Below are 23,002 nucleotides of genomic sequence, written 5' to 3'. Positions count from 1 at the left end.
TGTAACTCTCCAAAAGATAAAGTATGAAGAGTTTATTAAACTACTTTGATTGAACTTTTGCAAAAACTGTTAGTCTAAGAGAAAAGCCATAGTCAAACTAAAAAAAGGAAAAAAGTGCATATAAACTTTATCAAAATATCTTGCTTTAGCTTTATTTTTAATAAATACAGAGGATATTAAACATGCATGCTCAGATGTTATTTATTCATTTATTTTAAATTAAAAAGCCACAATTGGCTTGGCTGACCCTATGATTTGGACCACAAGGCAACAGCCCAGGCTCCCCTTCCCACCAGACAGCACTTTATCCAGTGCAGCCCAGTGGAAAAAAAATGCAGGCTTGGAAGGCATATAAACCTTGCTTCAAATTCTGGCTCACCTGTCACCCAGTACATGATGCTGAGCAAATTAATGTTTCTTTGACTTTAAAATGAGGAAAATAACACTTTACATTCATTAATAATATTTATGAAGACTAGAGGCAATACATGTGAAGTTCCTACTCAGTGCCTGAGGTGCTTAAAACAAGGTAAATATTATTATACAAATCACAAGCAAAGCATCTAGAAGGCAGATCACTCCACTTTTTAACCCCTTGCCATTTAAGTTTTTGTTCTTTAATTTTAGCAATAGGTTCTTATAAAAATTGAAACAACAGACAGCTTCAAAAAAAGCAATAGTCTTCTCCTCCCATTTCTATATTTAACTCAGTCCTCCTTGATGTATCCACTCTGAACCATTTGACTATAAGAAAAGACTCTAAGATACTGCCAAAAGTCAGTATTTCTTATTTTTAAAATTTTTATTGAATCATAAGTGATTATACATATTTTTCAGGTTCAACGTTGACATATGTTGAAATCAATATTACTAGCATACATATTGTTACAAATCATACTTATTCTTTATGTCCCTTGTCCAATCTCTCCCCATCCCCCTCTCCCTCCCCCCTCCCACCTCTGATAACCCTAGATTTCTTCTCTCCTTCTGAAAGAGTAATGGTTACTCTGTTGATTTGTTGCTTAGATGATCTGTCCAATGCTGAGGTGTGTTCAGGTCCCCCAATATTATCGTAGAGCAGGTGCTTCTTCTGTCACTCTGGAATGAGTTTTGTGGAGAGAGACTTCTTCTTTTCTTTGGTCTCTGCTGGTGACTCTTCTTGTGCCAATGCACTCCACTGGCTGGCAGACCATCTGCACGGTGGTTGTGGCATCTAGCTGCTTTTGCGGCAGTTGTGGTTATTGTGGTGGCTGTGGTGGGCCACCCACACGGAAGTGATGTTTCTGGCATGCCTAGCTGATGGTGGTGATGGCTGTGTGCCTCTTTACCTAGTTGATGGTAGCGACGGCTGTGTGCCTGGTTGTGGGCAGGGGGTCTGGTCCTCAACTCCATGCCTCAGGACCCCAGGAAGGCTCTGTGATGCTGGTGGTGTGCCTGGTTGTGGGTGTGTGTGGGGGGGTCTGGTCCCCAGCTCCATAACCCCAGATCCTGGGCGGGCCCCTTGGTGCTGGTGGTGTGCCTGGTTGTGGGGTGCATGATCTGGTCCCAGCTCCATACCTCCAGATGCCGGGTGGGTCCCATGGCACTGGCAGTGTCCCTGCTTGTGGGCAAAGGGTCTGGTCCCTGGCTCCATACCTCAGGAACCCAGGCGGGACCCATGGTGCTGGAGGCGTGCCTAGTTGTCCCCTCTTTCTGGCTTGGTAGCCCAGGGGACTTCTGGTCCTTCTGGGTGTTACTGTAGGTGTTCTTTGGTGAAATGAGACCTTTACTAGTTAATATCAAACTTTGTCTCTGGTCTGTGGGTATTTGGTTTTTTCTTTCAGCTCTGTGTTGTATTATTTGCTGTTCTCACCACTTAAACTCTGCACTGGAACTAATTTGTTGTTCTTTGCTTACTTCTAAAGTGGGGGAACTTCCTGTGAGGACCAGTACTTGAGCTCTGTGGTTGAGCTAAATTGCTGCTTTGCTGTTGATTCCCTGGGGAAGACTTTTTGTGTAGCTCAGGTTTTAATGGCTGACTTTAAAGGACTTCCGGGTTTAGTGAAATCCAATGCACCTGGGTTGTGTAGAAACACTGGTTTGGGCCTGAGTCGTTTCATCAAACTGCACCCCATGCAATTCTATATTCCTGACCAGTTTCCTCTCAGTGGTCCTATGCTGATTGGGGGGCAGATCAGCTGTCCTTGCTGTGTCCCAGTGGGCGCGTCTCCCCCACCACCCGTGCTGCAAACACTTCCCATGGGACACGCTGTATGCTGGTCCCTTGCGATGACTCACTGGCCTTTAAGTGGCTCCTTTCTTTCACTTATTGTGGCTCCTTGCTCCTATGTGGGTCCATGGGAACTTTGTCAGTGGTCTTGTTGGCCTGGGGACCACCAAGGCCCTCTTCTCCCCTGCTCCCTCCATGCAACTTCATCCAAAGGGCACAGCTGCAGCTTTTGCCAATTCCTGCTCTGTGCACTCAGCAGCTCCAACCTGGAAGCAGCTGGGGCTTGAAATGGTCAGTAAGGTTTTTTTCTTTCTTTCATCGTGGCTTCTCTGGCCTTCATGCACTCCATAGGTCTCTCCTCCTCTTCCCCTGAGCTCTAGCGGCCTCAGCTTGGCTGTTGTTGCTTTTTAATAGTTGTAAATTAGTTGATGTGTGGGAAAGAGTGATGCTGGGGACTGTCTATTCCACCATCTTGACCAGAAGTCTCCCAAAAGTCAGTATTGCTATTTTGTAGTTTCAGAATACTATGACTAAAGATACATTCAATCAAGTTGCATTTTCACATCAGGCTTATTGCCTCCTAGCCTCACAGTTCATGTGAAAATAAAATGAAAGCTGACAATTCCTCAGCCCCAGTGAAATCTAGTCTTGCTTTCTCATCAAGAAGTTCTTGAAGTCACTCTGCATTGTCTTTTCTTAATCTCCCTCCTTTAAGAATAATTGCTATGCATTCTTCACAACAATTAGTAAAGAAAAAAGAAAGGACACATATACATTCATGTATTGACAATACTGTAGTCTTCACATATAAATAAAACTGAGCTACCTGGAAATAACATCCACCTGACATTTAGTTGAGAACTATGCAGTAAGACTTGAAGCCATTCAAAAAAAAAGATACCACATGAAGTCCACTTACAAATATTGCAGTATTCATGAAAAGATCTTCTGATTCCGTACCTTTTGACACATTACATGAAATTTTCACCAGTTTAGTTAATTGGTTTCCAAGACTAAACCACATTAAAAATCACAAATTAGAAAAAGGCTGATAAATGAGACAAGAAGAAATGATAGGCATCAGTATTATGGCAAAGGAGGAGGCAGATATAAAAACTTAAAACACCCAGTATCTGAGGGCATTTTGTATAGAAGAAACACAACACAATCTCCCTCTCCCTCACCCCTCTCCTTCTTGCTTTCTCTCTCAATTGCCTGAGGACATCGTCATATTCACCATAATATAAAATTTGATACTCTCAATAATGCCTAATTCATACACAGAATTAACCTGTAATATTTAGTACATTTTAGAAAAAAGTATGGGATATTATTTTTCAAGATTTCCATTCAAAGTAGTTAAAGTTCTAAAAGCGCTGTGTTTAATGAAGATTAAAAACCCCAGCTTTGTGATAAACTTGGTAATATGGAACAGTAAGGAGATTCCTCAAAAACATGAACATGCAATTACCATTTGATCCAGAAATTCTACTACTGGGTATATACTCAAAAGAATTAAAAGCAGGGACTTGAACAGACATTGTACACCCATGTTCACAGCAGTGCTGTTCACAAGAGCCAAAAGGAAGAAGCAACCCAAGTGTCCGTCAACAAATGAACAGATACACAAAATGTGGTGTATACATACAGTGGGATATTACTCAGCATTAAAAGGAAGGAAATTCTGACACGTGCTACAATATGAATGACCTTGAGGACATACCCAATGAATAAACCAGTCATGAAATGATAAATACTGTATGATTCCACTTATATGATGTACCTGGAGTAGTCAAATTCATAGAGACAGAAGGTAGAATGGTGGTTGCCAGGGGTGGGGAGAGAAGGGAATGGGGAATTACTGTTTAATGGATATAGAGTTTCAGTTTTGCAAGATGAAAGAGTTCTGTGGATGGATGGTGGTGATGGTTGCACAACAATGTGAATGTATGTAATGCCACTGAAATATATGTTTAAAAATGGTTAAGAAGGTAAATTTTATATAACATGTATTTTATCACGATTTAAAATTTTTTTTAAAATCAAGTGTCAGAGGGTTCTTATTACATTCTTAAACATATGGGTGCATTTGTTTTCTTTTAAAGATAAACTCAGAAAATGCCAACTTTAAAAGAAAATGAAGAGAAAGTTTATTAATGAGCTACAAGTGTGCACTAAAGTAATTAGCTGTAATGGTGTTGTCTCTTTCTACTTAGTAAAATGTATAAATTAAGTTACAACAGAGAAAGAAATAGTAATAGTAAACTGGCTTATATATACAAGGGTACTTCAAAAAACTCATGGAAAGATTCATATTACCTTTTAATTCTATTTTTCCATGAACTTTTTGAAGTACTCTTGTACATCTCATTAGAAATAAATTTAAATAGAAACCAATCCTGAAGCTAAACTACACTTAGAACTAAGTCTGTAAATGAACTCTCCAATTTTTTTTTTTTTGACTATTGGAGAGTATGGGGATCCGAACCCTTGACCTTGGTGTTATAACACTGTGCTCTAATCAACTGAGCTAACCAGCTAGCCCCACTATAAATGAACTATGGAATAAAACACATTTTTGCACATATTAGTTTAAGTCAGTGACTCAAGCTGGGGGAGATGGGCAGGCGGTGGGTGGCAATTTTGACATTCCTCTCTCCCAGAAGATGTTTTGTTATCATAACATGGCTCACGGGGAGGTGCTACTGCAACTAGTGGATAGAGGAGAAGGCACAGGACAGCAACCACAATAAAGAATTATCTAGTCCAAAATGTCAAAAGTGCTGAGGTTGAGAAGCCCTGGTCTAAGGGAAAATTCTAAATTTAACTAAGGTCTTAAAGTTCTTTTGGAACATGTGTCAATAATACAAATGCCACTAATTTTACATATGCCTTATGAAGACATTGGAAAAATTATTTATTTTGATAAGAAGTATCAGTATAACAATTGTCAAAAATGATTTTCAATAGAATAGTACGTAATGGTATGTTACTGTGCATTTTCAAACTCTATCAAGAACAATGTATAAGACGTGATCTCATTGCTCTCATGAAAAAAAATTATAAAGAGGCATAACTAAATCTAATAGATATTTATGAAAAAGATACATAAATTCACATTTACTTTATTATTATCTCTAATCTGGTTGAACATGGCTTCGAAAGTTGATGATTGTATATGAACCTAAGTTTAAATTATTAACAGATATTATTAACCACCTCATCTCCCTTCTTGGAATATTTTTAAGAGCCAGTGAATTTTATAAGCCAATTTTATTTTCATTTCACTACTCTTATTGCTAGCGCCCAAAATGCAACTTTGTATTAGTGGTAGTTTTTAAGACATAGTCAAATAACTGGGGAATGTGCATTTATTGTTCTTCTGAATGTACTTTTAAATATCAATTGTGGGAAATGTGATTTGGATGAATGACGTTTATCGATTTACTTCCCACAGAATTCCACAAATTGTCTTAACATAAAAGAATTAAAGATTAATGGCAATAGTCTATTTTATTCCATTACTACTCCCATCTTTCTTTGTTCTAGGAGCCATTCAAATATACAAAATGTAGCCAACAGTATAACCAAAGGCAACAATTAACATTAGGTTGTAAAATGCAGCTAGTGGTCAATTTTGCTTTGCACACATATTTGCTAGATGAGAAATTAAACTTTACCTTTATGACTTACATATACCTGTATGGTATATATACTTATATATATACTTATATATACTCTGCCATGTCAAAGTTTCAGAAAAAGCTAGATATGCAAGTAGGAAAAAAAAAACCCTTAAAGATTCATATTTCATATGTTCTGCGAATTAGATAAACACTAAAAATAAGAAATATTTAAAACAAAAAGCTGGTTGTCCCAGTAAGAATGTAAAGAATTTTTACTTTTCTCTGAGCTGTCTGAGAAACACATCTTTTTATGACTTTAAGCTGATTAATTTTATTAAATTATCTTGAGAAGAGAAAATCAGAGTGGCTGCTTACGAATGTAGGTTTCATGGACTCCATACCAATTCTTGGTGAAACACATTTCAGTATATTCTAAAATACTAACTTTTAATATGTACTCCATAAAAATTAGTTTACTAACATTCTCAGACATACTACCTATAAAAATACACTTAATACTAAAATATTCTTATTATTTTTTTAAAACCATGCATCAGTACCCTTTAATTTGGAAAACCATGAATGGGTTGGCTTCTTAGGTGCTTTACCAACTCAGACTACAGTCAGGCTTTTATCCACACAGTGATCGCATGCATCTTAAACAAAGTGAGCTGGCAGGAGAAATGCCACCTTACATTTGGATAGTGATATACAATTTGCAATGTTGTTTCACATAAATTGCATAATACACTTACCCCATCAATCTATCAGGTACTTATTTTGTAGATGAGGAGCTTGAAGCTCAGAGACTTGCCTAAGGGCATACAGTTAGCTAATAAAAGGAACAAACTACCAGAAATAGAAGAAACCAGCTATTTTTTATACAATCTGGTCACTTTCCTACCAAATATATGCTATATTAGTCTGTTTTCTGTTGCTTATAACAGAATATCTGAAACTAGGTAACTTATAAAGAAACGATTTACTTCTTACAGTTTTGGAGGCTGGGAAGTCCACAGTCCAGGGGGTGCATCTGGTGAGGGCCTTCTTCCGTGTGGGAGTACTCTACAGGGTCCCATGGTGACACAGGGAATCACATGACAAGAAATAGCAGGGGCAAGCCAGCTAACCTCACTCACTCTCCTTTTAAAGCCACCAGAACCACACCTGCAATAACTCATTACACCATAAATGGATTAATCCATTCGGGAGGGCACATTCCTCATGATCCAATCACCTCTCAAAGGTCCCACCATTCAAATACCATAATTGGAATTCCCACCCTCTAAACATTGTTACAATGGGGGTCAAGTTTCCAATACATGAACTTTTGGGGGCTACATTTAACCCATAGCAACAGCTAAATACACCAAACGTGAAAATAGTTCAAAGTGACAAGAGGAACTATGCCGGTTATAATTTAATTTTAGGATCATTCTCTTCAAGAATGACAAGGATTGATGTTTCTTAGAATTATAACTGCTTTGACAAAGTCTTAGAAAGACGGACCAACTAATGTGTGAGTCCACACGCCCTTGAATCTGCTTAAATCATTTTGCAACATGTCAGAGAGGCAATATGCAGCACAAAATACTTCTTAATTTTTATTTTGAAAACCAGGAGAATTACATATGTTAAAATGTAGAGCCAGTGTTCTATCTGATTAAGTAATTCTGCTTCTCAAGATCAGAAAATGCTCTTGGTGCCCCCAACAAGAAACATCCATTTAGATACTCTACATACCAGCTCCATGAGACTACTGACTTCTCACATCTTTTGTCTTTGCACACACTATATATATCTTTCTTCACATCTTTTAGCAACTGAATTCTTACTTACTGAGCAAGGCTGGGCTTGAATGCCACCATCTTCCCAATAAAATACTCCTTTGGTTAAGATACCATACAGTTCTGTGTAACTTGACCACAGCTCTTACTTTATCCTATATTACATTAGTTTTAGTGGTTTGGGACTCCTGGACTTTTAGCTCCTTGAGTGTAGAAATTGCCATTAAACTTAAATTAAAATCTTTTATCCTGGTGGCACCGAACAAAGTAGAGAATTAAAAAAATATCTGTCCAGCCTTGCACAGCCCACTTAAGGCCCATGCCTGCCTTCACAGCACTCTGCACACTGAGCAAGAACCGGCTCCCAACATAAACTTTCCTGACTGTGGTTCTGCCCTGCCACCCCCTCCATGTGCTCATCAACAGCTCTGCTTTGACCTGGCCTGCTGAAATCCTACTACCCGTGGGCAACCTTCCCACCTGTCTTAAACGTCAAGTCCTTTCAGTAAGGCTTATCATCAAATTGCTGAATTTTCAAATTTTATATCAACATCTAGAGTTGAGCAGAGGTATAGAAACTGAAACTCTGGGAAGTTCATTACATATTTTTTATATGGTGACAAATCTGAACTATTATTGTGGATTAACCACAACACATTCCGGAGAAACGGAGATAGTAACACTTGTTGATAAACACACATGCACAAAAGGTCTATTTTCAGACTGAGTATTTTCAACATTTCCTAATAAATGTAAGATGTATCTTTATTAGTTTGGGGCAATGAATAAGTTACAAAAATACTTTATGAAAACGGCAAGTGAAAACACCAAATTATCACAGGAACTTAAATTCTTATGCTGTTTTTCCACATCTGAATTTAGTTAAGATATAATTCAAATAAGCAAAGCATTGCCCAGCAAGTGATTCACATACTCCAATGACTATTCATTAAATAACCCATCTGAAGGCATGAATGCTTCCTTCTCTAGAAGAAATATACATATATGCTCAATGCTTCAGGCTCAAAGGAAAGATTTATATTTCCAACTTGGTGGGTGTTTGTTGTTCCATGTAAAAGTCCTATTTTCTCTCTCCTCCATGAGACAAATACCACTTTCAGGGAAAAGATGGAAATATTGAAAAGGAAAAAAAGTGGTCTGCAATATGAATTAAAAATATTGATGGTGTGACCACATGACCACACCTCCTCAACACATATTCAATGAATTAGCTATTTTTAAATCTTTTAAAATCACTGCATAAAGGAAAATCCATTCAGAGAATTTTCTGATCAAAAGCAACTCCTAATCATATGATGATAATAAATGCCAAGGAGTTAGTTATATGTCACATTATCCAAATGATATACTTTTACCTTTTTTCGCTCCTGTTCCCTCTGCTGGAGTCTACAGACTGAGTCATTAGCTGCTTGCACTGAAACGAAACGGACAAGGAGTTACAATCAGCAGCCCTTGTTCAAGGAGAGACTTACCTGGAGGGAAAAAACAATGTTGGATTGTTTGAGATCCCCAAAAACTGTGCAAAAAACTTTATTTTGGTGGTGGTGGAGTGGCTAGAAGGGAAAAATAAGTTTTGCCAGTATATTCAGGATGTCATAATTAGAAAAACCACCATTCTTGAGCTTTGAGCTGCAAGCCAAAGAGCATTTGAGTACTAACTCCAACGACAAGTTGTCAAAAACATCCTCAGAATTCTTTAAAAAGATAAAAAACGGCTGACAAATTTTTCATTACCATCTGATTGATAATGTTTTTTACTTCATCGCTTTGATTCACTACCTGCCCCCCTCCCTTTTTTCTCATTCATACTACTATTCTCTTGTAGGCAGTACTTGGCATCTAGATTCTTTAACAACTTTCTACTATTCTTCTTGCCTCTGCTGTCTTGTCTTCTTCATCTTGGCTGCCACTGCAAGATTCAATTTTCTCTGGACCTTTTTCATTAAGTTTCCTTTCTTAAGAGCCAAAATTGCTAGCAATAATTACTGCAGTTATCTACCAAGTATTTACCGTATGTCAACACTGTGCTTCCAAGAACTTTACATGTATTGTTCATCTTAATCCCACCTTCCTATTAGAAAATGGTCACTTTTCCATTTTACAGATGACAAAACTGAGGCACAGAGGTGAAGCTGTCACTCAAGTAGGTCACACAACTAATAAGCACATGAAATAGAATTTCAAATCAGATCTCTTTGACTCTAAAGACTTGCGTCTTACCCTCAACAATTTACTGCCTCTTTTATTATTTCATCAGTGAAAGCACAGTTTTAATTCTTCAGTTAACTCATACCTTTTCATCTACCAGATCCATTTTACTTCTGTCCACAAATGTTCTCACTTACTTCATCCAAATAAAAACATTTAGTGTGCAGGCTAAGAGTCAGACTTGGTCAGTCAAATCTAGGCTTGAGCACTCAGTGGTGTGACTGATCCTGGGCATGTCTGCTCGCTTATCCATTCATTCGTCAAATATTTACTGAGAATCTGCTATGCACCAGGCACTGCTCTTGTTGCTGCTCCTAATCTCTAAGTACCTTACTTCCTCATTTGTATAATGAGCATTAACAACTAATAACAGAACTTCAAAACTGACATGAGAATCAAATGAGATATCACAGTAGATACTATGCTTTAAAATAAATAATTTAAGTACTACTAATAAAAACCAATTAGAGTAGTTCTTCACACACAGTCAGCAGTTAAGAAATGTTATTTACTATTATTCTACTTACTGTACTATCTCTACTGAAAGTACTCTCTTCTATTTCTTTCTTCTAATTAAAATGTTTTCACTTGTTTCAAAAGCCCAGTTCAGGGTTTACTGCCTTCATAAAGCCTGCCCAGAGATTAGTCCTGTCCCTGTAAGGGTTCTCCCTTATTTGAAATTCCTTCATCAGGTATGTGTGTATCCTACCACTTTATCTTGCATTTGCTTATGAATACTTGAGGTTTATCTAATTGTTTTACAACTATGCCTTCCCACCCCACCCCAACCAGGCACCAACTAGGTCACAAGTTTCATAACAGGGCAGGGACAGTTATTTCTCTTTCAGAAAAATGTTAGGTCTCTCCCTGTGGAAATAAGGATTTTGTTTTCAAAAAGTCATGTTTTTATCAGTAACCATTAATTTTGGTTATATCAAAGATAATATTTAAGTACTAAAAATTAGGTTCCCAATCATTGTTTTCTTCTAAAAGATGAAAACAAAACAAAATAGGAGTTGATTAGATCTGCCTTCTTTCTGGAGCATATTACATCATCTTTCCAAAGCAGTAGTTCTATCATTTCCTGGTTTTTTTTTTTCTCCGCTGGTTCTGTGAACATAACTTAAAAAGCCATTTTGTGGTCTTTAGGTGCTTCACATCATTTTCAGATCATTGTGAGCTTAATCTAAAAGAAGAGTCACAGACTATGCCACTTATTCTGTCATTTGTTACATCTTTTAGAAATTAAATCTGACAGAGGCACACTTTTGTTCCTTACCAGGACTGTCTTTATGTTTAAACAGAACAACCAATTTTAGAAATTCCAGTTCCTTTGAAGTAATTCACTTAACTCTTTAGTCACACAATATAAAAGGTTTATTACCTACCAAGTTCATAAAATTTGCTTTTCTAAAATCTAAGATAATCACCTGACGACACCAAACATTCCCTTTCTTCACAATTAATGACGCCAAGTGAAAAAGACCCATCTCTCCAAACCTTCTCATCACTTCCACATCACTTATTGGTTATATCTCATTCAGTATGAAGCAAATTCTCCTTTTGTCTCAGTGTTTTAGACTATACTGACTCAAAAAAAGTCAAGAATTTATCAAATGCTTTTCACTTACCCAAAAGATTGTTCAAGGAGATTAACACAGAGTGCTGTGCCACATACAGTTAACAATGTGCTAGTTTTCCTCACATAAAAGAGAAACAAATCCATGGTGCCTATGTGTAAACCTCAAATATGCACACAAGAAAATAATTTCGGTTTGGCATTAGGAGCAGACACTGGCTGAATGCTCATTGATTCATTTCAATGAACACATAACTACTGAGTGGCTACAAAATGCCAGGCACTATTCTAGGTGCCTGGGATACGGCAGTGAACAAAACAGAGGCCTTGACTTTATGGAACTTATACTTTAGTTGGGAAGACATGAGGATACTTCAGAAAATTGGTAGAAAAATAGAATTGAAAAATCTTTCCATGAATTCTTCAAAGTACCCTCATGTATAAATCAAAATTTATTTTTAGCATGTCAGGTCAGAGATGGATGCTATGAAGAAAAACAAAGTAAGGCAGGGTGCCCAGGGAGTGCCAGAGTGAAGGGAAGACGAAGGTTACATTGTGGCCAAAGGCAGCCTCATGGTCAACATGTGAGCAGAAGTCTACAGGAATGAGTGTAGGGACACCTGAGAGAGAGTGCTCCAAGGGGTCCATAAGGGGAAAGGCCCTGAGGTGGGAGTGTGCTTGGCGCATGAGAGAAAGAGGCAGGAGGCCAGGACAGTGAGAATGAAATGAGGGAAAAGAAAATGGTAGGAAATAAAACTCAGAGTGGGGGCTATCACGGCTAACTTCCAGGCCATTATGAGGACTTTGGCTTTTAATCTAAGCAAGATGAAGGGGTTCTGAGCATAGTCATGACAAGAGCTAAGTTACATAAAAGGATCATTTAGACTCCTACGTGGAGAATAGACCATAGGGAGGAAAGAGACGCAGCAAAGAGATGAGTTATGCAGCTACTAGAGCAATCCAGGTGAGATGACAGCGGCTTAAACCAGGGTGGCAGCAGTTGGTGAAGTGGTAAGGGTGGTCAGATTCTGGTTATATTCACAAAGTTGAACCAAAATGATGTGCTAATAAACTACATGTGAGGAGAGGGAAGGAGAAGAAGAGAGAGAGGAGGAAGAAAGGAAGAGAGGGAGGAGAGAAAACAATAGAAGAGAGGAAAGGGGAGGCAACGGAGGGAAGGGGAGAGAGGAAGGAGGAATAAAAGGAGGAGGCAGGGGAGATGGGGAGAAAGCAGGAGAGAGAGAGAAAGAGATGGGGGTTCAGGTTTTTCGGCCTGAGTAACTAGGTGATGGGACAGAATGAGATAAAAGCAAAACTGAGGAAAGAACCAGGGGAGATGGGGAGAAAGCAGGAGAGAGAGAGAAAGAGATGGGGGTTCAGGTTTTTCGGCTTGAGTAACTAGGTGATGGGACAGAATGAGATAAAAGCAAAATTGAGGAAAGAAGTGAAGTTTTTTCCGGACATGTTACACTGGGATGCTTATTAGACATCTAAGTGGACTACGAAACTTAATATTAATGTCTGGAATTCAAAGAAGTGGTCCAAGCTGAAAACACAAATGTGGAATTAATAACTGACATATACATACTTAAAGCTGTGATTCTATATGAAATCACCAGGCAAGTAAGTTTGGACAGAAAAGCAGTCCCATAATCAAACCTTGGGGCACCCCAATGTCAAAAGGCAAGGAGGTGAGTGGAAACTAACAAAAACTGAGGAGGAGCCTGTGTTGTAGGAGAAAAACCAAGAGAAGGTGATATCCCAGAAGAAAGGGTGGGCTTTTCTCATCACCTTTCCAAGAGCATACAGAAGTAACATCCTAAAGTTGAATCTGAGGTCAGAATAACTAGGTTTGCATGACAGTTCCACCAATTATTATTAGAGCCATGAGTGTAAAATCACTATAAATTCCAGTTTCCTCAACTATAGAGTGGGGAAGATGGATACATATATATTTTACTGGGTTATAATAGTCAAATGAAAAGAATACAGGTGAAAATTCTAACTAGTAAAGTATTATAAAAAATTAGTATTTTAAATCATAGTGAGTTCTTAAAGATTTCTAGGTAAAGATGGCAGAGTGAAGCAAAACCAGACAAAAGTTTCCTAAATAGCTCACAACATACATAAAAAGTTTTTTAAAAAGATAAAAAATTCGTCACTTACTAAATAGAAAAATATTATAAACTTTGAAAAGTGGTGGCCAAGAATAGGAACAGATTCTGGTAAAAAACTAATCCCACCCTAACAAAACTATCCCTTCAAAGCCAAAGTTACAAAAAGAAAATAAGCTGATAAAACTCTTAGAACTCTGACATGCTTTAATTTATAGACAAACAGATGGGAAAGGGGAAGAAAGAAAGGAACATAATATATGAGAGACAGATAAGACAGACAAAACACCCATTCTGAAAGAAAACCTAACAAAATTTCCATAGGTCCTTTGCAATACAAAATAACAGTATGAGTTTAATAAAAGATCATGTGTGTTGATAAAATACAGAATAAAATGAAAAATGAGATTGCAGAGCTAAGAAAACAAACTGAGAACTATAATATCATTACAGGTGTAATAAATAAATCGGAAACAGAAAGGAGTAGTCTAAGATTAAACAATCGGCAAAACTGTAACTGAAGAACAGAAAGCAAATATTGTAAACCCTGACAAAGTTAAACTCACAAGTGAGAGGGCAGGGGAAGAGAGACAAGAAGGGGATAAAAGTCTTAACCCCTCCATCTCTCAGGGCAAGGCACTGATTAATGTTACTGACAACAGAAACATAATACTAACAAACAGAAACAATAACAACATGACTACAAAATCTAATTTTTTCTATATTTATCTTAGAATGAACTTTTAATAACTACTATCTTATATAGTAAAAAACACTTCTTTTAAGGTATTGCCTTCCATTTTACTTAAATTTTTGTTCTGTCAAATTAAAATAAAATTAAAAATTAGTAGTTTAATTTTAAAATTGTATGATACAGAGGGCTGGCCGGTTAGCTCAGTTGGTTAGAGCACAGTGTTGTAACACCAAGGTTAAGGGTTCAGATCCCTGAACTGGCCAGCCACCAAAAATAAAAAGGAAAAAAAAATTGTATAATCCCATTCATATCAAATGCTTTTCTTCCTCTCATATCTTTCTCCCCCACCCCCATCTACTCAACCAGCTATCATCCCTCCATCCATCTTTCTATTTGGACATACACAAAGATGTCTGGAATGATATTCACCAAAGCTAAAAAGCAGTGGTTATTTTTAGGTAGTTATTTATTATGATTAATCGCTTTCTTTTCTTTTTAAAATTTCTTTATTTTTTTCTTATTTCCTTTTTTCTTATTACTTAAAAAACACATATCCTCTTGTTTTTAAATAATGAGATGGGGAGGGAGAGAATTTTTTAAAAACAGATGGGGAGGGAGAGAATTTTTTTTACGACGGCCATGTGAGTTTATTCGAATGAGGAATAACCTAGAGGCTGTTTGTCTTCCTTACTCTCTAAACTCAAGGACTGGGTCCAGGATACTAAGGCAAGATCTCCTGACATCAAATTTGGTTAAATTTTCAAGTCTGTTAGATAATTAATAGAACACGGACACCACTGGTGTCTTCAGGATCAGGAAAACATAAAGGCTGTATCTTGATGACAAGTTACTTTATGGCATGTACCTTCATAGTGTTCTAATTTACTTCTTGTGGTTTTTAAGGAACCACAGGTGAGTTTTAGTTCTAAAGCCTCTACTCACTCAATCCCAGGACACTTTGCAAAGCAGGTGACTATGCAGCCAAAAGCAGAAACAGTTCCAAGCTGGGTATTCGATAATAGGTCTCCACTCGGACAATTCTAGATATCCCCACCTTCCTGCTTCACAGTCTGTCAGTTTTGTGCACAACGTCAGATGTGGCATAAAAGCCACATCTACAGAGTTCCGAGAGGCACAGCTGACTGCACGCCTAGCACAGTCTCCAACATGAGTATGAAGAGATAAATGTAGTTCTGTGGTTTTGTGCACTAACAGGCACAAAATGAAACTCGGCTCATCACTAGTCTTGTAATGCACTATTTAGATCAAAATATATTCCATATATAAACTTGCTTGCATGATTTTGCACAACTCCCTGATCAATTAGTAGTGAAAATAATTCAAAAGATGATTTAAAACATCAAGTTTTTAAACATGAAATTCTCCAGGAACAGCAGCTGGGCCCAGGCTCATTTTTTAAACTACATCAGCTTTAAAGGAAGATGATTATCTCCATCACACCTGTGATGCTCAGCATAATAGGTATAAGAAAATACTCATGTTGGAGCCTACTGAAGAAGCTTTTCCTGCTTTTAGCAGGAAAACAGCTCCAAAGCCATTGTCTGGTTCCTAAAGCTAACAATAATATCCAAAGTATCCCAAAGACGTTAGAACCTTTATTTTGTGTCCTACTGAAGAAGCTTTTCCTGCTTTTAGCAGGAAAACAGCTCCAAAGCCATTGTCTGGTTCTTAAAGCTAACAATAATATCCAAAGTATCCCAAAGACGTTAGAACCTTTATTTTGTGTGTTTTAATTCTTCCATTCAAGAAAAAATATTTATACTCTGGACTCCAAATTACCAGTAATACTTTTCTATTTTGCTAGGAAGGCTGTACTTTTAAGAAGCTAGTCCTTATATTAGAAATAACTTGAGACCAAGAATGAAACAAGTCAAAATAGCTGTTCATAGTTTTTACTGAGTTTTACACAATTTACTTTTATATATTCAAAGTGTGAAAAAGGAGAGTTACCAGCACATCTCAAATGCGTACATAAGCATTCTTGTTAGTAATAACTAGAGCTTTCCTTTTACCATATAATCTACAATGCTAGTCATGGGTTAGGACTGGACAGTGTCAACAAACAAGGGCATGTTTGTAGTAACATGCAGAAACCTAAAGTTAGTTGGAGACTTTTGCCGTTCCACCCAAAGCAACCAAATGTGATCTTGGGAGATTTATCCTTCCCAGCCTCCTTTTAGCATTAAAGTACCCAAGGCCATTAATTTGGACTTGCACACAAAGACTTGTTTAACTCAATTATTAACCAAGGTCTCTCTGCTGCTTTCTTTCACAGGCCATTTTATTACAGGTCAGTTTTGTTTTCTTTTTTTTCTTCCCACAAAGATATCTTTCCATTTTGCACTTCAGTAATCCATCATTATTTACCAGCATTATCCCTCCTTAGACAAGCTTAGTGTTGTCAACACAGACCTGAAGAGAAGCCTGAGTATCTGATATATCACTAATTTTAAAATCAATTACTAATAAAACTTTTATTTTATGTTATGGTTTGATATTAAAGAAAATATTCTTTTTCATCAAATATTTCTCCACATTAAAATATTTTGCTTAATGAAAAAAAAGTGATAAAATACAAACATTTATGAAAGGATTACTTTTTGAAAAATGCTAAAACCTCTAGTATCCTATTGGAAAAAAAGCTTTTCACATCTTCCTAATTCCTGGTTATCAAACTTTTTCTTATAAATTTTTTAAAAGGTAAAAAAAGTTTCAATTTTCTCACATACTGGACCACAGATGCACATAACTCACTTTGGAGATTAACGCTCTTAACTTCAATGGCAAAACATTAACCACAGACAACCACTTTCTCTGTGACTGGGCTTCCATCTCACATGTCCCGGTTAAGCATTCTCTCTCTCCATTTTCCACCATAATACTCAAGAAAATACATTTTGGCATAGCATTCATTTGAAATAAAAGGCAATATAAAAAAATCACTGTCTTACATCTCTGGAGAACTTGGTTTAAGTAGTCCTGCATTGTTTCTCTACATTTGGGAAGAGTATGTTCATTTGTTTCATGGATCACATTCTTCAAGTTTTCAAGAACTCGCATTTCTCGAAGACCACGTTTTTCCTATTAAAAGAAAGTAAATGACTAGCACATACTATGTCTTAAATCTTAGTAATTACTTTCTTGGATTTCCACCCAGGTTTTGGTTGTTATGTTATTAGTTATTACTAAAATTTATACAGTCTTCTAACTATTTGGCAATAAATGAGGTCACAACCTAGAGGCATTTTTAAAAATTATGAAATGCTCCTAAAAGTTGCAATATGAGTAATATTTTTAAGAGAAACACTAAAAGAACAGTAAAAAAGGTCTAGATTGCTATATATTTCATTAGGAAGAAATGACACCTTTGATCTGATCTTAAAATTTCATTTTGTCACTCTTACATCATATAACTTCTAATATTACGCACTGTATTTTATCTGATTTTTTTCTTTTCAAAATAAAAATAGGTGGTAAAAGTAATGATATGTTGACACTTCCCTATACAGAAAAGAACTAACATTGAAGGAATGAAACTGCTATTCTCAGAAAGTCCTGCTTACAAAGTTGGTCCAGGATGAGGGGCGAGAAATTTGACCAGTAAACAGTTCCCTACACTGATATAAAACGATCTGTAAATCATAAAAGTGGTTCACTGTGCCTAAACTGCACCAACACTGTGGTTAATGCTGAACATCTCCTTCCTTTTGGAAGTCTGGAGTTTTAGTACATGCTAGGCAGAGGATGCCTGCTTGCCCAGCCCCTAATAAAAACCCTGGCCTCCTAGGATCTGGCAAGCTTCCCTGGTAGATTACGCTTTACACGTGCTGTCATAACTTGTCGCTGGGGGAATTAAGCACATTCTGTGCTTAACTGGGAGAGGACCCTTGGAAGCTTTCACCTGGCTTCCTCCAGACTTCTTCCCAAGCACCTTCTGCTGATCTTACTCTGTATCCTTTTGCCATTATAAAGCTTAGCTATTAGTATGACCATATGCTGAGTCCTGTGAGCTCTTCTAGTGAATCAGTGAACCTGGGGTGGTCTTGGGAACCTGCCAACACATCCCGATCCAGCAAGTAGAGCTTAACCACCCACCACACCCAACTGGAGGGTGGGCTTAGTGACTTGCATCCAAAGAATAGAATAGAGAAAGGGGAAAATATTAACTTTATACTGGAGAAAACTAGCGAATGCTATCTCAACCAATCAATAAAGGTTCATGTCATCAGTGAAATCATGTTGATAGCATGTGCCCTGATGTAATGTGACAAGAAAGGCACTCTATGGTATTCTTCTCCCAAACCCATAACCAAAGTCTAATCATGAGAAAAACATCAACAAACCCAGTTTGGGGGACATTCTACAGGATACCTGGCCAGTACTCAAGGTCATGAAAAAAAAAAAGACTGAGAAACTGTCACAGACCAAAGACTAGAGAGACATGATAATTAAATGTAATGTGTTACCCTGGATTTGTTCCCAGAACAGAAAGAGGACTGTAATGGAAAAACTGGTGAAATTCAAATAGTCTGGTGTTTCATTAACAGTAATGTACCAGTGTCGGTTTCTTAGTTTTTACAAATGCAGCATGGTAATATAAGACGTTAATAATGAGAGATTGGGGAGGGGTTTATGGCAACTCTCTGTACTGTCTTTCCAATTTTTTCTGCAAATCTAAAATTAACACAAAACTAAAAACTTACTAAAAAAAATAAGGGTAGTAAACTTGATTGTAAGAAAATAATATATTAGTTATGTTACTGCAATATTTGTTTTGTTTTGAGCCATTCTTATGGAGCAGCTGTGGCCAGTTTCTTACTTTTTCTAATTTTTGCATAATAAAAAAATTAAAAACTTATACAAAAATTGAGAGTAATAACATATCCTTAGGTACTCATCACCAGCTTCAACAATTCTCAACTCATGACTGATTTTGTTCCCTCTATAACACTCCATACATCCCCCTGGATTATTTTGAAGCAAATCCTACATAGTGCATCATTCAAACTGAAATATCTCAACATATATCTTTAAAAGACAAAGACTCCTCATTAAAAAAAGATATAATAAGACCACTTTTCTTTCTCTCACATACATGCAAAGTCAACAATAATTCTTTAATATCATTAAATATCAAGGTAGTGCACACAGTTCCTCAAATGTTCTGTAAATGTTCCTTTTTATCCTCCAGTTTGTTTGAGCCAAAAAGATTCATTCATACACTGCAATTAGTTAATACATTTCTTAAGTCCTTTGTAAGAGACAGATTTCCCCTCTATCCCTTTTCTCCTTGTAATATGTTGGAAAAAAAAAAGTGAGTCATTTGTTCTGCACAGTTTCCCAGTCTGTTTTTTGCTAAATGAATCCCTGTGGTGTAATTTAACATACTCCTTTGTCTCTTCTCTTTCCTGCAAATTAGTAGTTAGAACTAAAGCCTTGATCAGATTCAGCGTTTTTTTTTTTTGTTTGCAAGAATGTTTCTGAGATGAGCTGTGTACTCTCAACAGGCTGCTGGCAGCATATCCTCTTCATTTATTAGCAGGAAGACCTCTATGAAGAGAAACTGCCTCTCATCAACTATTTGCTTATTCTGAGGAATGTTCAAACATGAAAGGCAAAATAAAACACTTGTATTTCCTCTTACCAGTTTTAAAAATAATGAGTTGGTTCCCCAGTATTCCCTAAAGGTGATAAGAAAGTTTTTGTTTGTACACAACCCTATGACTCACAGATTTAAACATATTTTAAAATTTTCAGTCCATTACAGTATATCTCATTGGTACTCAGACTGTCCTAGCTTTGTCCATTGGTAGCCGATTCAAGTCGGCTCTGGAAAGCTTCAGACAAAACTCTAGTATTCTTTAGTAGCTTCTTTGCTTTCTGGTATGACCTGATGCTCCAGACTCATCCTGTCCATCTCCTGCTCTGGACTTGGAATCAGCATGTCTCCAACCACCTTTGGAATTTAGAAATGGAATTTATACACAGCACTAGGATTGCTCACTGCTACTGGAGAGGTCATTATTTCTAAACTTTCAGGGGACAAGGCTAGGAAATAAGTATTTTTTTAAAAAGGAAAGATACATCTTGAATTCATACTGATAGACAAATTCAGAACTACATAATTTTTAATTACTTCCTCTGCCTTATCTGTTCCTTCCAGTTCTGAAAACGCCGACATAATTACTTATTTGCTTTATTACTGATTCAATCAAATAACACCAATGCTAGCATCAACAAAATGATTACTAAAAACAGTTTAAGGTGCTTTTTTTTTTTTAAGCTTTTGTTTTGGAAGTATATTCCATTAGGAATGTAGAGTCAAATCACTTTGTTCTAAAGTTTTGGAACAATTTCACTTTGAGTAGCAATGTCACCACCTAGAAACACAGGTTTGCTTCTTTACATTTTACTTGACTTTTATGGATTGCTCTTTAAAGTCAAATTTTCTTTTAAATTATGTAAAATATTTACATGAGTCCCAAACTACATCTGCATAATAAAATATATTCACAGAAGTCTAGCTTCTGTCTCTATCCTTTCTACCCTATTCCCTCCAACACTCTCTTTAGGCAACTATTTTAAAAAGTTTATCCAACCACTGTTTTAAGTATAAGGATATACGTCCACATACATATGTATGTGCATATATACATACACATTTGTAAACATATATATATATATAATATTATATATATATATATATATATAATATTGTATATACACATTGTATTAGTCCGTTTTTGTGTTGCTGTAACAGAATACATACCTGAAACTGGGTAATTTATAAACAACAGAGGTTTATTTGCCTTACAATTCTGGGACAGCTGCATCTGGCCTGGGCCTCAGGCTGCATCTACTCATGGCAGAAAGCAGTAGGCAGCCATCAGGTACAAGCAGATCACAGGGTGAGAGGCAGCAAGAGAGAGCGAGGGGAGGTGCCAGGATCTTTTTAAACAACCAGCTCTCGTGGGAACTAATAGAGTGAGAACTTACTCACTGCGCCTCCTCCTCCAGGGAGAGCATTAATCCATTCATGAGGGATCCGCCCCCATGACTCAAACAGCTCCCAACACTGCCACATTGGGGATCACATTTCCACATGAGTTTTGGTGGAGACAACACATCCAAACTCTGTCACACATATATGTGTAAGAGTACATATATAATATTTTAATTACTTCCTTCTTACACAGAAACATGATTCTTATTTCACTTCATAAGTCAAATTCATAAACACACACACACACACACAATGTACATAATCTTTCTCTATGTGGTCATATGGTCTATTTGTTCTCTTTTTGATATATCTTTCAGTATTTAGAAAACTTGGCATTTTTGTTCTCATGGTTATGTTTATACCAAAACTTTATATAATACCCTTGTATATAATACCTTCAATTTTTTTAGCTATTGTCTACTGCTTCCCAACTATAAACAATATTAATATTAGGTGATAATATTTTCTAGCTTTACCCTATCCCTTAGGATTCAATTTTACTCCTGGTTAATATTTATAAGGCAACCAGTGCAGACATCCTACCTTTCATACACCCTCCCCATTTCCTTCCATTTTCTGATAGCTGTACTATATCTGCACTGTCACAACACAGAGTCTCTGCATGACACACTGCCTCTCTTATAACCCACTGTTAGTTTTATAAGTATATACTGAATGCTTACCAACTGCTGTTAGGAAGCCTCTCCAATCATTTTGGTTATCTGAAGCTCATTCTGTTCTATATTCCATTCCTCAGGAAAGGCTCATTTGAACAATATTCCGAGAGTCCATGCACGACCCTAATAGTGAGTCTATGGTTCCTATACCTGAGGGTCAGTTTGGCTAGATATAAAATCCCTGGCTGTTACTTTATCTTTCAGCATAAGACAGATAAATCTGTTAACATTGGCTTTTCCTCCCTTTATAATGGACTTATTCATTTTGCCTGGGTGCCAAAAGGATTCTTTTTCTATAAAGTTCAATAGATTTATTGGAAAATGTCTCAGTGTTGGTTGTTCTGGGTTAATTTTCCTTAAAAGTAGTGTGTCCAATATAATTTCAATAGTACGTTTATTTCAGTAAAATCTTTTTGAATTTTGGTTTTCTTCTCTGGGGGCTCATCATCACACATATATTGGATCATCGATACTTATCAATAATCACTCCTATCTCTTGAATCTTTTTTATCTCTTTAGCCAAGTCTTTTCAATTTTAAACCTTTCTATTTTCAGTTTTCACTTGAGGACTATCCATTTTGTTCGTTTACTCTTGTAGTTTAGTTTAGTTTATTTTAGTTCTAGTTTAGTTTTCACTTCTGAAATAATTTTTAACATTTCTTTTTCCTGAATTCTCTCACTTTACCTTTTATTTTTTCTATTTTTATTTTATCCAATCATTTCTGATTTTTTCTGATTTTTACTTATATCATTCTTTCCTTGCTTCTGTATTTTTGTTTTTTTTCTTGTGGCTGGCTGGTGCGAGGATCTGAACCCACGACCTTGGTGTTACAGCACTGCACTCTAACCTAGTGTGATTTTCTTTTTTTTTTTTTTTTGTCTTTTGTCTTTTTCTGTGTCCGGCAACGGATCGCAACCCTCAGTGTTGCCCCCGTACCGGACCGGGGACCGGCAACGGGATCGCAACCCTCGGTGTTGCCCCCGCGCCTCGCTCAGCCAGTGAGCGGGAGCCGGTCTGTATGTGGGATCTGAACCCTCGGGCGGGAGCGCCGCCGCGCTTCCC

At 37.0% G+C, this 23,002-nt stretch overlaps 1 protein-coding gene across 1 annotated transcript in view; it reads right to left on the bottom strand.

Annotated features, from left to right (window-relative positions):
* BLOC1S5 (biogenesis of lysosomal organelles complex-1, subunit 5, muted) overlaps nt 1-23,002 on the bottom strand; it is a gene marked incomplete at its 5' end in the record, with an annotated part of 40,995 nt that overhangs the window by 3,158 nt on the left and 14,835 nt on the right. Inside the window, 2 exons of the mRNA XM_008590178.1 lie at nt 8,999-9,057; nt 17,211-17,340. Coding sequence (XP_008588400.1) covers nt 8,999-9,057; nt 17,211-17,340 — 189 coding nt within the window. The remainder of the gene's footprint in view (nt 1-8,998; nt 9,058-17,210; nt 17,341-23,002) is intronic.

The sequence above is a fragment of the Galeopterus variegatus genome, unplaced genomic scaffold (genome assembly GCF_000696425.1).
Source record: "Galeopterus variegatus unplaced genomic scaffold, G_variegatus-3.0.2 Scaffold5909, whole genome shotgun sequence".
In the NCBI taxonomy this organism is placed as follows: domain Eukaryota; kingdom Metazoa; phylum Chordata; class Mammalia; order Dermoptera; family Cynocephalidae; genus Galeopterus; species Galeopterus variegatus.
Note: the sequence above shows the minus strand (reverse complement) of the source record. Positions and strands in the feature narration are given on the sequence as shown.